Raw genomic sequence first — 15,343 nt, 5'->3', positions numbered from 1 at the left:
GGGTGGAATATGATTTTGAAAAGTATTTGTCCCTGGTGTGGGATATTTTCCTCTCAAGAAGTTGAGAGAACATAGAAAAAGAAAGAAAAAGTCCATGGGATTCCTATGATTTGCTTTAGTGAATCCTGATTTAGTTGATATGACAACTGCACCTGCTTTGCAAACAAGTATTGTATTACTGAGCTGTAAAGAACAGACCATTTCTGTCCTCTTTACAGAGCTTCACTTCGGCAGCGCTCCAGATCTCAGCTCTCTAATGTGGTCCCTGACCCTCCGTTATCTATTGCAAGAGATCATGCAGAGTCTATGTGTGTTATGCCTTATGGAGAAGATGATGGCCAAGCAAAACAGGTCAGGTCCAATAGTTTGCTATTAAATTTTCAACTGAACAGGTTATATTACTTGGTAGTGATAACCTGTAGATATGTGCCTCTGTTACAGGAGTTGTTGGCAGATATGTCTTCTTGGATTGATCCTTTTCTCTACTTAAACAAAACCACAGCTTCGGTTCTTATCCTCTTTGTAAACCCTAGGCTGCATTTTGATGGCTGTTATGCTTATTGGTCCATACAAAATTTCTAGCAGAGCATGACCTCTTGGTAAATTGAATATGTTGTAGATTAAGTTGAAAATGACATATTCATAAAAGCTGAATTAACTGACAAAAACCAAAATGCTCAGTCTGTGAAATGTAATAGCCACTCACTGATACAAATGACACTGCTTCTTGCTCAATCGAGTGAATTCACTTTCATCTCAAAATCATCTGGAGACTTAAGTAAAGAGAGACCCTCACTGCAACCTAACCCATAATCCTTTAACTGACAGTGTCCTTGTGCAATCAACTAGCACAGAAAGTGAAGACAGCATGCCTTAGAATTATGCAAAACAGTGGGTTTCCAAAGTGCCTATGAAGCTCCCTGCACCAATTTGCATGGCTACGGTTGTTCAGTGCAGAGAGCAGCAGTTAGAAGTCACTGTTCATGCTATTGTTCAGCCTATTCTGTGGATAAATACAGGGCTTTAGTGCTGTACTAGCTCAGAAGGAAGAGAAAATACAAGATGCTTCCACCCATTCATCCTTGCACATTTGCAGCAGATAGGTGTTCACAGTGTCTGTTTTGTCTGGGCATTTCCAGCCATATGAACTGAGGGAGATGAGTAGGGCTGAGTGTTACAAAAATTCTGCACAAATCAAACTGCAGTTATAATTTGATGGTGAATATTCTGCTCTTACTGGGAATAATTATGGAAATTCAGTATATAGTCTGAGGATGTTTCACAGAAGGGAGGCATAATTAGCATATATAAAGCCAAACTCCGCTATCACTTTGAGATCTCCCTTGTTTTAATTATATAGCATACCTGTTAATTTGATGCAGAGTCTGATCAGTGTGTTCACCCACAATACTTTAAAATAATATTTAAGATTCCATGAGTGACACAAAAAGCTGCCTGTGAGGAAGAAGTTTAAGTTTCAGCACTGGATGTTGCATCACACCTCATCTGGAGGCAGCAAAAAGGGAACAGCCTGAGTTTCAGTGGCAGAAAATCTTAAGCTGGTTGTAATTAACCTCTTAATTTGGAATCAAAGCTGCACGAGGCATGAATGTCTCTCTTTTTCTCCACGGACAGTAAAGGCAGTAATTTACGTAACCCTCTTGTGACTCCCTAGCCTTATAAAAGAGCTCCAGAGAGCAGCCAACACCCGTCACCACTCCTTCCTGTACAAAGCTAGAGCAGCTGTTTGAGCACTAGATGGCCATTTAATAGATTATGCTAACTATTTTATCTCACTGTCAAAGGGAGAACATCACTAGGGGAATATATTTGCTTCATAAATCGAACCTGTTTTTTTAGGAATCTGTTGTGGAGGAAGATGTCAAGCCTGTACCATTTACCAGAATTTTGAAATACAATGCCTCTGAATGGCCATACATGGTGCTTGGATCTCTGGCAGCAGCTGTGAATGGAGCAGTCAATCCACTCTACGCTTTGTTATTCAGTCAAATTCTTGGGGTATGTTATGTCAATGTTTTAAAGTATATTTTAGCTCTGAAGCAGAGAGAAGTGAATGTATGATGCAGCACTGGACTTGCTTTGGGCAAATCTTTAGATCTCATCAAGTAAATGGGGTTAGCCTTCTCGCCTATAAACAATTATTCAGTAGAGATATTTATATTACTGTCATCACACTATCATCTGAGCTCTTTGAAGGGGTAGGCTCATTAGCATTTTTCACGTGTTCTTTGCTATCTCTCTTGTTCACTTTCCAGGAACTGTTGGGAGTGGGTTTTTATACTTGCATACAGCTTATTTTAGATGAGACAAGATGTACCTACCTCATGTGCAGGTACAGTGGAGAGGGGGACACACAGAGGTCCTTCCCTGCAGAATTTTATTCTACAGACTTGGCCAAGCCTTTGAGAAAGCTTTCGATCAGATCCAAAAAATACTTCACTTTTTTGTTCATGTATTTCAGGCAGCTCTTTGCTGCCTGCTCCTTGCAGAATGACCAGGGAGAGGTAGATAATTGTAACAGGGTTCATAGCTGCCAAGAAAAATTAGACCTGCATCAACGAGTTTGGAAGACAAGCAGGAAATAGGAATATGCTTTAAACCTCGGTAATTACTAAAGGATACATTACCACCAAAATCCATACCCTTGCTTGAAACTTTTCAAGAGTTTAACCATGACTGGTTTTTCCTTCAAAAACTTGCCATAAAACTGTTTGTAAAACAGCTCTTTGTGGAAACATTTGCCAAGTTAGTGGGGGACTGGAGGGCTGCCTGAAGAAGTTCAGCGCAGCTCTAACTAGGAAAGTGTCCTAACTAGGAAAGTGTCCTAAATTTTCAAGAATTAGGATAGAGAAAACCCCTTTGATGATGCTGTTTCTTCTGGCTAATGACACATTCACTGGGAAGAAAATGGGAATGACACTATTGTTTTGTGGTTTGGATACCCACCTGAAATAGGATAAAAGTTATGTTGTGATTCCCACTTACTTGTTTAGATCATGGTAGGTACATATGCATGCAAAGAATGTATGACCTAAAAGGCAGACACTCTTCTAGAAACTGGAGGTCTGAAACATTTCAGGCAGGAAAGAGTGAATGATTGTCCCAGCATCTGAGCTACTGATTAGAAAAGGGTTGAGAAAATGCTCCTAATAGCAGTGCCAGCAATCTATCAAAGGAAAGATTGACCTTTTGCTGATTTTTTTTTTTTTGCGGGGGGGGGGAGGATTGTTTCTCTCTGGGAAGTTACTCAGGACTTTGAATCACATTTACTTGCAGCTTGATGTTTGCTAGCTAAGTTCCAGGGAGGGGTAGAGCAAAAGATGTTCCAGTCCCTGTTGATCCACTTTAGTGGCTCCTGGCCAATGTGCTTGGCCACAGGTTTGCCACCTCCAAACACTTTTTTGAGTGTCTAGACCTCATGCCAAGGACTGTGGCTTTCAGTAGACAGCAGGTGAGACACTGCTATGTGCATTCTGCAATGAATCTAACCTTTGATTCCTTTTGAGAGAGGTTTTCTAGACACTGGGACGTCTGGGGCTGATGTCATCCTGCAAGATGCTAAATGCCATCATTGCCATCATGCAAATGCCTTCTCTTGAAAGTTTTTGTCCATCAAAGACGAGAGACTGCAAGAGAAAAACAAGCCATAACGAACATGAGCAAAGTCCAACATCTGTGTTTCATTATTCATAAATTTAAAACATTTCTGCCTAGTGCCAAGGCAGTCAGGCAGATGGAATATGCATCTGCTTTCCAAGCTGTCTGAATATCTGCAATGATGTTGTGACAGACACGTGGGCTTGTACTCTGGGACCAATATGTTGGAGAAGTGAGGGGAAAAATACCCACAGCTATGAAATGAAGGGATAAATTTAGCAAAGTCTGACTTGAAGGTTCTCAGAAATTAATGCCCAAAAGTGAATGAAGAACTGGATAATACTGGATATGTCTTCTGATCAGTTCAGATCAGAAGTGTACCTTTGGAACAAATTTCTCAGTGTTTTTTTCTTACTATGCTTTGGTTCCCACTGTGCAACTGTCTCAGAGTATGGCAAATGGATCTTTTCCAGTGAAACTCAGCTGGAAGATGTGCTCCAACTGCCATTGGGCATGTAGCCCATGGCCCCAGATAAAAGATAGTCCATGCTAAAACCGTTGAAACTTGTATAATCTGAACATGGACACCTCAGCAACAACTCTTTCCTTTTATAGACCTGATGCTGTTGTCCACACTACATGTTAGTGTAATCAGTATTATTTTTTTAAATCAAGAACATAGGTCAAAACCATAGCTGAGCATGTTAGGATAGCTGCAGAATGGGATAGTTCAATTTTACAGGGCAGATTTGCAAGGGAAAAAAAATAAATCCTCTGTATGCAATAGAGAGATCTCTTCCCAAATGGACGTTATCCATGTTTCCTTCTGTAGGGACTATAAAGTGCTATTGCTCTCAGCTTAGGGAGAATGTAAGCTTGTACTTCAGCCCATTGCTTTTCTTGAGCTGGGATGCTTCCTTGAATTTAGAGCTTGCAGTAGGAGTCCCAGACTGACCAATAAATGGCTTCACCACAACCCCTCAAGGTGTCTTGCAGACATTACAGTTCTCTCAGCCTTTATCTAGGAGCGATGGAGAGCTTGGCCACAGGAATGGGAAAGGCCGTTCACAACCTATTTCTTGCATAAGAGAAAGCAGGGGAACCACTTTTAATGTGGGTGATGTGGGCAGAATACTAAAGCAAAGGCTCACAGCACTCTCCCTTTTCATGAGCACCTTTCATAAACATGGATATGGATCCACCCTCCCTGAAATCAGGAACTGTTGCCTTTGACTTGCTTGATGTGAAAACCCCTACTTACTCTTGCCTACCATCTAGCCAGACAGAAATAATAAACAAAAGTTTGTTTATAACAAGCTGTCGTGATTTAGCCCCAGGTGGCAACTAAGCACCACACAGCCACTCGCTCACCCCGCCCCCCCGCAGGGGGATGAGGAGGAGAGTGGAAAAAAAACCTCATGGGTTGAGATAAAGACAGTTTAATAGGATAACAAAGGAAGATTATAATAATAATAGTAATAACAACAGTAGTAGTAGTAGTAATAATAATAAAAACAAGTGATGCACAAATGCAATTGCTCACCACATGTGGAAGGAAAAAAAAAAACAACCCGAAGCCCAGTCTATTTCCAAGCAGTGAATCTGCCTCCTGGCTAGCTTCCCCATTTATATATGGAGCATGACGTCATGTGGTAGGAAATATCCCTTTGGCCAGTCTGGGTCAGCTGTCCTGGCTGTGCTCTCCCAGCTTCTTGGGCACCTGGCAGGGCATGACTGAATGTCATTTTGCTATTATCATTTTGGATTTTGCGGGATTTATTTTGTTGCCAAGGTACTGATGTACAAAGTTAAAATACTTGAAGTATTTTAATTCCCACCGGAGAACAGCTATTTCTTTTTCTCAAATTCGTGCTCTAATTCCTCCCTGTTACTTGGATGCATAGCTCACTTTGAACTGTAAATAACTTGGGTTGACCTTTTAAGACTAGTACTTCAGTTTATTTTTGTGGAATTTTTATATTTTGCAGCTGTAATGAAAATTACTTCTTCTCTTTCTACTGTTAAATACTTACCTAGAAGAATTTAAGCTGGTTTTGATATAAGTAAAAGTCCAATGCACAAGTTATTTTTAATTACACCTTATATATAATAGATTGAGAGATTAGTCAATTTATAGTAATTTTTACCTGTGAAATCCGATTAGAATTAATTTAAGGCTAGTGGAGAAGTACAAACATGAGCTGCAGCTTATACCTGCAAGGAGCAGCAGTAGTTTAACAGCTTCAGGTAGGTTAACTGACCTACGTATTAACTGCTCTGACTGAAAGGAATTGCTAAAGGATGGCTACTAAGATCTGGACCACTACTTCAGCAGTAATGCTGCAGGTGTTTAAAAAGATCAGATATTAAGAACAGGAGATAAAAGGAAAATACCATGGAGAATGGAGCAGAATGGGGTGGAGGGGCTCTACTTTAAAGCCTGCTTGAAGCCTACCTATAGCAATTATAGCATCTGTTACTATTCTACAAGGAGAGTCATGCTAGGGTATAATTATTTACACAGACTTCATTTTGTATGGCACAATAAAGTTGCAATTGGCATAGATTAGAGAGGAGGTAAGGGAGCTGCTGTACTGTTGCTTTGTTGCTATGCTATTTATTTCATTGCTATACTCTGGTTATCACACTGGATCTTGTTTAGAGTGGGGAGATGACTGATTAATTATAACTAGGGATGGGCTACAAGTAATAGCAGTATGTGCAGACACCGAGTATAGTAAACTTGTTGTTTAATAGGAGTAAAAAGCATTATGTTGTACGCAGGCCCACCTTAGGAAAAGAAGGAATCAGGCCTTTGCAAGGGTGAGGGAGAGCTCTGTGTTATGGCTTTGATTCTAGGGTGGGCTTCTGCACTTGGCAGTAGGGAGTCACGAATAAACTTTACACACAGCAAAACTGACACTTCTAATATGATGCCACCCATTTATTTTTTTTTAAAGACCTTCTCCATTCTTGATGAAGAAGTACGAAGAATCCAGATTAATGGTGTGTGCCTGCTCTTTGTCTTTGTTGGAATTCTTTCATTTTTCACACAGTTTCTACAGGTAATAGCAGTCCAATATGGGTAAATTTTGTTTTTAATCCCTTACTCTTTAGTATCTCATTCTGTACAATATTTGTATTTATTCTTATGCACCCCAGGGATACACCTTTGCCAAGTCTGGTGAGCTGCTTACAAGACGATTAAGGAAAATTGGTTTCCAGGCTATGCTAGGGCAAGACATTGGTTGGTTTGATGACCGGAAGAACAGCCCTGGTGCTTTGACTACAAGACTTGCAACAGATGCCTCACAGGTCCAAGGGGTAAGACCTGGTAGCTTAAGAATCATCTTACTATAAGCACTGATTGAAGGCCTATTTTGGCACATTGTCACAGGATCACAGATTGGTAGGGGCTCGAAGGGAGCTCTGAAGGCCACCTAGTCCAACCCCCCTGCTACAGCAGGATCACCTAGAGCAGGTTGCACAGGATCACATCCAGGTGGGTTTTGAATATCTCCAGAGGAGACTCCACAACCTCTCTGGGCAGCCTGTTCCCGTGCTCTGTCACCCTTAAGACGAATAAGTTTTTCCTCATATTCAGATGGAACTTCCTGTGTTCTAGTTTGTGCCTGTTGCCCCTTGTCCTGTTGCTGGGCACCACTGAAAATAGTCTGGCCCCATCCTCTTGGCACCCACCCTTTAGATATTTATAAGCATTGATGAGATCCCCTCTCAGTCTTCTCCAGGCTAAACAGACTCAGCTCTCTCAGCCTTTCCTCATGAGAGAGATGTTCCAGTCCCCTAATCATCTTTGTAGCCCTCCACTGGACTCTCTCCAATAGTTTTTTGTCTTTCTTGAACTGGGCAGCCCAGAACAGGACACAGTGTTCCAGATATGACCTCACCAGGGCAGAGTAGATGGGGAGGATAACCCTCCTCGACCTGCTGGCCACACTCTTCTTAATGTGCCCCAGGATACCATTGGCCGCCTTGGCCACAAGGGCACATTGCTGGTTCATGGATAAGTTGTTGTCCACCAGGACTCCCGGGTCCTTATCCGTGGAGCTGCTTCCCAGCAGGTCAACCCCTAACCAGTACTGGTGCTTGGAGTTATTCCTCCCTAGGTGCAGGACCCTACACTTGCCTGTGTTACAGAAATTAGCTAGCATGCAACCAGTGAGGTCAGTGTAGATCAGTCCTTGGTCAGTCAATTAAGCTATTTCTACTTATCACAGACTGTCAACATGGAACTATTATCACTGTATTTACCTAGAAGCACAAATAGGGTCACAATTTTACTGCCCATTATTCCTGCCAGTATTACCACAACAAAAGCACAAAAGTCAATAAAATACCAACCATCAATGGAACGGGAAGGAGCATTCAGTGCAAAAGTTTTAATTTCTTTTTTTCTGCAGATGAATTAGCTTTTTGCCACAATGCTTAAGTGTTTATTTCAAACACACATCAGACTAGTATTTTAGTGACATTCATCACTAATCATGTTTTCAGCATGATACTGTGCTTGTTTTGACAGTTTTGCTTTAAACTGACAGTCCGCTTGAAAAAACAGTTGACAGTACTGGCTGGTGCTCCATGCAGCCAGTGTCAGTGTGACTTTTTATTTGGGAAATTGAACCACTAACTCGACACGTTATGTTCCTTAGTGGGTGAGGGTTAAATCATGCTGAGCTATAAATGTTACTTATCTGAATTGATGCTTTGGTAGAAGAGAGTCAGATGCCAATTTACTTGGCTCCAATGCAAGCAATTTTCTAGAAAAGAAGAAGGAAACATACAGATTTCTTTGTGACAAAAATTGTCCTGTTTCAGCTTGCCTGAAATGGTGGCTTAGTTTTTAAAAACTATTAATGGAGGTTTTAAGAATTTAAAAGACAAATGAGAGAAGAGGTTCTGAAAACTCTTGTCAGCAGCAATTTCTAGATAATCAGAGAAACCAGCTGCAAACCTCTTCAGCCCTTACAGGCACCTACAGGGCATATTTTAATTGAAATAAACAAACTTATAAAACACTGACTGAACCATTTAATAGCCTCCTAAGGGACATCTTTGTTCTAAGCACGTGCAGAGCAGTGGGGCACAGCCATTCAATCCACAGCTCTGCGGGCAAAAACCAGATCTGCTTGAGCAGCTGTGTCCTCCGCCTTTCACTGCCTGACAGAGCTTAGCCAACTGCTGCTATTGCAGAGCGAGCTGAAGGTGAGAAGATGCCCACAAGTGTCCAGGGTCTGAACATGTCTGCATCTGCACCAGGAGTAAGAAGTGGACTCTAGGAGTGAGGGGGGATGTTAGAGCTGCAGCATCCAGGTAAGAGCAGCCCTATGGCTGCTCCTTTTGGTAGCCTCTGCAGATCTGGGAGGTGTACCTTCCACCTGGCCAGGCCCCAGGCACCTTGCCCTAGTGCTGCAGGTCAGAGGAGGAGTAGATGATGAGCATTTTGTGCTGCCTGTTCACCTGCTGCAAATGAATTTTACTGAAAATGATCAAGAATATCAAATATTTTGGGTTGTTTTTTTTATTTTCTAATACATAGCAACCTAGTTCTGATCTAGGGCTGCTGTTTACTGCTAGGAAAGAAAATAACTTTTGAATAAGTAAATCAAGTTTATTACAAGGAATAGTGTTCTTGAAATACATAAGGAGAAGATGAATGCGTTCAATAAAGGTAATGTTCAAGGCATATTTAAATGTTTTCCTTAATAAAGACCTAGGCAGAAATGCAACTTTAATTCATGCTTTCTCAGTGAGGTTTCTTACTGATTTTAGCACAGCTGAGTCTTTATTGTTAATAGTTAAGTTGCAAAAGGGTTCTGTTTATTATTGAAATCTAGATGGATAAACGAAGGGGCTAAACAGAGTATTCAGATGAGGGATTCCCCAGGGAACCAAGGGAACTAATTTCAATAGTTAGATTATGTTTCTCACAATCATTAGAAACAATTTTCTAAGGACTTATTGGAAAGTTTGGTAGGTGAAAGGAATATTGGAGATTTGCAGTCCTTCTCTTGATACAAGTAATTGGCAACAGTATATCCAAACTGGCTAAATTCCAGTGCAGTCAGCAGCTGTTGTGCCTTACAATATTTTAATATCATTTAGAGTTTTTCTAAAGTTTTAAAGGAAAATTTACTTAAACATTATTGAAGATACTATTGGAGTACAAGTCAATCATCTCTGTTTCTTTTCTTTGAAGGCAACTGGATCGCAGATAGGAATGATTGTCAATTCCTTTACCAACATTGGGGTGGCCATGATCATTGCTTTCTACTTCAGCTGGAAACTGAGTTTAGTTATACTGTGTTTCCTGCCTTTTTTGGCCTTATCTGGAGCTGTGCAGGCTAAAATGCTGACAGGATTTGCCTCTCAGGACAAGAAAGCGCTGGAAGCTACTGGACGGGTAATGTTATTTAAAAACTAATCTATATTTGCAGTCACGGGTAGTTGAAAAATCAGGCATTTGGGACCATCAGTAATTCAAACGTAATGAAACTGTCCATGTTTTGCAAATAAGTTGCAATATTTCAGCTTGTCCAACCATTGAAACACCATTGGGAACTCCTAATGGCAAAAGCACTTGCTGCATGGGATGTGGCTAACTTTTTAGAAGTTATTGGACCTAACTGGTAGACACAGATTGCTCAGCAGTCTGTTTCACCTTTGTCAGGTTTTATTTAAATACCCATTTGTTGCTGCCCTGTGATGATGCTGTCTTCAGAAAGCAGTGATACTTGTTCACTTAGAAATCCTCACATGTGAGAATTCAGCACTGAACCACACAGCGTGTGGATTTTAGAGCAGAATTGTTCCTTCAGTGGGCCCTACTAGCTTACCAGCTTCTCCGTCAGTGAGTGCTGCTAGGTCACAGGCATAACTTTATTTTTATGTATGGATTTTAAGAGTCAAAATTCTATCAATTCTCATTTCTCAACTGGTATATAAATAATTAAATTTTTTTTATTCAGGTAAGCATTAACCCTTTTTCTGTTAATTTGTAACAAGAGACATAGCACTTTCTCGTAATGCTTTAAATTTTGCTCCATGATGAAAACACACCTGTGTGGGTATTAAACCAACCAGCCTGGGACATAAGGAAGGAATTCCCTTTCCTTGGAAGGAATGCGTCCAGTGTTCAGTGACCCCTGCCTAAAGCTGCCCTCCATGTTCCTCTAACTCCAGTATCAGGGTTAGCAACATCCCATGCTCTGTGAACCGCCTCGCCTCAAAGGCTGAGAATAGGTTGATGTAGTTTGCACAAGGCTGAGAACAGGTTGATGTAGTTTGCACAAGGCTGAGAATAGCTTTATGAAGTTTGCACTGGCTGAGCAGACTTCCAGCCCACGTACCAACTAAGGAAAAGGGACACAAGAGAAAAGAATGGCAGTTTCTCAAGAGGAGCGGGCAGGTGTGCTGCTTTTGAAACATTCAAACTGCCTTGACTTTAGTTCTGGCAGATCACCCAGAACCTGATACTTGTTAAATATACTTAGTTCAACTGTGCAGAAGCTGAACTGCATCAGAAATGCAGGGGATTTAGAAGACAGGTGACATGAGGAAGACTACCTCAGGTTACTCTGAGCCTTCTCCCCCACTTTAAGCTGCCAAATTTCTAGCATCAGAAAAAGCATGCTTTGCAGGCCTTCTCAAAGCCTCAGAGATTTTCCTTCTGCAGAACTACTTTAGCCCATCCTAAAATGACTCTTGCAGAGTTCCCACTTCTCCCAGTCCTCCTCCTTCCTACGTTCAAGTCCTGCCCACCAAACATCTTACCCATCCCACCTTCTACCCTGCCCCATCTGAACCTTCCCTCTACCCATCTGAGCTCTCAACTGTCTTCAGCCTCCGCTTGACCTTAATCTGTGCAGCAAACACATGGATTGGGACTGGAGCCTGTGGCCCTGTTCAGCTCTGCACCGACTGGCTGGTTCTGTCCCATTGCCTGCTGCAGCTAGCTCAGCCTGCCACCCCTGTTTTCGACTTCTGAAGCAGCAAATCTTCAGCTCCCAATTCCCATTCCCGGGTGTGATTTAAAGAAGCATGTCATTACTGGGGGCGTAGAACTTAAAAAAATGATGTTGACTACCTATACATGCAGACTTCTGGAAAATTATTTTTTTTTTAAATGCACAAAAGGTATTACGTGAATGAATATCACTTGTCTTTGATATCACTAATCAAATGAATACATTTATTGGCCACTGTTGAGTGCTGTTAGGAACAATCTTCCATACTAGAAAGCCAAGGAAGAATTAAGACCTGACTGATTGCCTACATTCAGAATGGTTTAATTATTTACAAAAAGTGATAAATCAAAATACTGTCTTGACAAGCAGAGAAACTTCACTAATGACTCAAGGCATCAGCTTTTATTCAACAGAATGACCTAGAGGCCGGGATGAAAAGGGCACTCAATGATTCAGCAGTTTTGGTGATGACTGATTATGTCTGGTGTTATTTTTTTAATTTATTTGCCAGCACTGCATCCAAATGCTAAACACTCCAAGTTCTTCTGCAGTGATTTCTCATCAACCATGCTGAACATGGAGCAGCACAGTCTGAACAATCCAATTCACAGTACCTACTTACCTGCTCCTTCACATTGTATGATAATGCAAGAGATTTGACTCTTAATTTTGGCCAGGAAAAAAACCCTGAAATTAGCTACAGTATTTTTAATGATTTACATTCAAATCTCTTCCTACATGCTGAAAACATTCACAAGCCACATACTAGAATATTGCTTCCCAAAGGAGAGCGTCACACTATGAAGCTACTATCAAAGTACAGGCAAACTATGGCATTTAAACCAATGTCTTAATAAAATTACTTGAGATAAGTAGGGTGAAATTAGGATCAAACTGTCAATTTATTTCTATAGATGAATCTGTAGTGCTATTTTTTGGGGACAGAAACCCCAATTCTGACTGGGAACTTCCAGAGAAGTTTCCATGGGGACTATCTCATAATTCCCTGTGTTGCATTTTCCTATGTACATAGGCAAGCATTTCCTTACTCTTTGCCTACGTACAGGGTAAAAATCCTGGAAACTCTCACTGATGTTAGAGGAATCAAGGTGTTGCCCTCCATTTCTATGTTCCATCTCATCAGGCTGTTTGGACATAAACAAGAGAGAGGGTGAGCAGATGAGGAAACCTAGTAAATTCACGTGGGTTTAATTTATGAAACAGAAGTTGGGGATAGCATCCCTTCTAACTCTTTCTCTGACTATTGCTATAAGTAAAACAAAATAATTGAAATAAACATCTTTAATAAATGTATGCAACCAAGGAAATAACAGCATTCCTAAAACCATTTTTGCTTTTGTGGACGTCCCATTTATTCTTATGACATGATGTAAGTCACAAGTGAGAGCATGTGCTCAATTTCCCAAGTGTGCTCACAGTAACTTAGCTCTAGTGCAGCAGAGTGTTACTGTTGAGGATGTTCATAGATAATTGTTTGTAGCAACATGTCTCTTTAGGTTGGCTGATATTTGGGCCAGTCTGTATTGTAGCTGAATCAATTTATGTATGGCATTAGTGCCCTGTATTCATGAAAGAATCATGCATTTGTGAAAGAGCACACCCCATTTTTTCCAAGTAAAAATTAGGAACTTTTACCCATTTTTTAATTTATTTTTTTTTCTCCTCCAGATTTCCAGTGAAGCCCTTGCCAACATCAGGACTGTAGCTGGGATAGGCAAAGAGAAAATGTTTATTGACAATTTTGAAAAGCACCTGGATATGCCCTACAAAGCTGCAACCAAAAAAGCTCATGTTTACGGTTTCTGCTTTGGCTTTGCCCAGAGCATCGTGTTCATTGCCAACGCTGTCTCTTACAGATATGGAGGGTTTCTAGTTGACACTGAAGGGCTCCATTACAGCTTCGTGTTCAGGTGAGAGCCTGCCTGGAGCCACCACCAGGCTCCTCTGTAGAAGTGCTGGCCTCCTTGCAGCGTTCAGCTTCTCAATGGCTTCCCAAGAATGACCGTGTTCCCCTTCCCCGCAGGGTCATCTCTGCTATTGTGACCAGTGGAACTGCTTTGGGAAGAGCTTCTTCCTATACCCCAAACTATGCCAAAGCCAAAACATCTGCCGCACGCTTTTTTCAACTGGTTGATCGGCTTCCTCAAATCAGTGTTTACAGTGAAAAAGGGGAAAAATGGGTAAGAGCAGAGATGAGTAATTTGTGATGTCATTCAACCCAATATAAGCATTGAAGTTGCACTAACGATTTATAAGTCAATGAGGATCGCTGTTTTACAAGAAGGTTATGCTGATTGTGTAATTGTTACTTGTCTTTGCTCTTTTGGAAGCAGCCAGCTCTGTACTAGACAGCGAGAGTAATATAAAGTGTGGCTCAGGAATCTATCAGTGTAAAACTCCTGTAAATTGGAATAGGACCAATTTGGATGACTCACAGAACAGCATGGTTTTTCTTTCTGCTCTGCAGTTCGCACATAAACCTGCCTATCTCTAGCTTATAATGGAGGCTGTTTTCATTCACATCAGAATGCTGGGGGTGTCCATGAGGCGGCAAATCATCTTTGAGTCACACAAAATGAAAATTCTCAGGTTTTGGTGAATTGAAAAGTCAGATCCAGAAAATTCAAAGAGATTTTTTTCTTTTTCATTTATTTTTTTCAGAATTAAATGAAAACTTGAAATAATAGTTATGAAATAAATACATTAATTAATTTGCTTCAAACCATGAAAATACAGTATCTTGGTTTCCTTCAGAGTTTTGCAAAAGAGTTTTTTAAAGAATTCTGGGAAAATTGACCTGAATTCATGTAGTGTTTTAACATTGCAAAGTTCAATTGACTTTGCTGTTGTTGTTTACCAAAGCCAGCTTTTTGCACAAATGAATTTGGACTGTCACCAAATCTACACTTACACAGTATCTTTTAAAATAAAAAGCTTACCCATTTGCAAGGCAATCCTATTTCCAGTTGATGCCTCTGACCAGTGCAGTCCAGGGAAAGTATAGCAGAGCAATAGCGTGATGACTACTGGCTTCGTCTCTAGAACAGCTACTCCAGTATGGTTCTTATCCCTCTTTCTGGGCTAATTTCAGAAGCTCTAATGTCATATATTAAATAACAGATGCAAGAATGGAATTTGAGGAAGAGTTACATTTACAACTTTACAACTCACTTTTGAGCTTGAGCTCACTGTAGCATCTTTCTTATTTTTTTTCACCAGGATAATTTCAAGGGAAGCATTGAATTTCTTAACTGTAAATTCACATACCCTTCTCGGCCTGATATTCAGGTCCTGAAAGGACTCTCTGTAGCTGTTAAGCCTGGACAGACTTTGGCATTTGTTGGAAGTAGCGGCTGTGGTAAAAGCACCAGTGTCCAGCTTCTGGAGCGTTTCTATGACCCTGAGAAAGGAAGTGTGGTAAGCAAAGGAAACGCAGTTTGTGTGCTGTTGTTTTCAGCAGTGCTACAGGGACTCTTCCGAACGTGTCCTACTGTGCAGCCCAGCAGTGGTGGGATGTGCATATGCAGCTTGGGGCTGCAGTTCCTTCTCAAACAAACGAGGGCTGTTCGGACAGTTCCCGAGTATCATCTCAGATCTGTTCAGGCAAGATCAGCGTACTACAAGCCTTGGCTGTAGCCTCATGCATTATGGAGGCCATAGACATTCACCTTGGTAGCTCCTGTATGAAATATCATCTGTGGCATACGTTGTGGGAGCAC

General features: G+C 41.0%; 2 protein-coding genes across 9 annotated transcripts in view; one reads left to right on the top strand and one right to left on the bottom strand.

Annotated features, from left to right (window-relative positions):
* G6PC2 (glucose-6-phosphatase catalytic subunit 2) overlaps positions 1 to 15,343 on the bottom strand; it is a 38,542-nt gene that overhangs the window by 2,051 nt on the left and 21,148 nt on the right. The window contains exon 7 of one of the 3 annotated variants that reach the window (XM_054830841.1): positions 3,511 to 3,647. The exons of 1 other annotated variant lie outside the window; for it this stretch is intronic. In XM_054830841.1, the coding sequence (XP_054686816.1) occupies positions 3,537 to 3,647 (111 nt within the window). In that variant the 3' untranslated portion in view covers positions 3,511 to 3,536. Of the gene's footprint in view, positions 1 to 3,510; positions 3,648 to 15,343 lie in introns of those variants that run through there. One more of the 3 variants, XM_054830842.1, reaches the window with a different exon arrangement.
* The window catches only part of ABCB11 (ATP binding cassette subfamily B member 11), a 72,851-nt gene that overhangs the window by 53,052 nt on the left and 4,456 nt on the right, over positions 1 to 15,343 (top strand). For 5 of the 6 annotated variants that reach the window (XM_054830831.1, XM_054830830.1, XM_054830828.1 and 2 more), the window contains 8 exons: positions 219 to 351; positions 1,861 to 2,019; positions 6,579 to 6,683; positions 6,781 to 6,942; positions 9,836 to 10,039; positions 13,293 to 13,534; positions 13,648 to 13,804; positions 14,844 to 15,041. In XM_054830831.1, the coding sequence (XP_054686806.1) occupies positions 219 to 351; positions 1,861 to 2,019; positions 6,579 to 6,683; positions 6,781 to 6,942; positions 9,836 to 10,039; positions 13,293 to 13,534; positions 13,648 to 13,804; positions 14,844 to 15,041 (1,360 nt within the window). The remainder of the gene's footprint in view (positions 1 to 218; positions 352 to 1,860; positions 2,020 to 6,578; positions 6,684 to 6,780; positions 6,943 to 9,835; positions 10,040 to 13,292; positions 13,535 to 13,647; positions 13,805 to 14,843; positions 15,042 to 15,343) is intronic. The other variant, XM_054830833.1, reaches the window with a different exon arrangement.

Source organism: Grus americana, chromosome 6 (assembly GCF_028858705.1).
Source record: "Grus americana isolate bGruAme1 chromosome 6, bGruAme1.mat, whole genome shotgun sequence".
Lineage (NCBI taxonomy): Eukaryota > Metazoa > Chordata > Aves > Gruiformes > Gruidae > Grus > Grus americana.
This window is presented reverse-complemented; position numbering and strand designations above follow the sequence as displayed.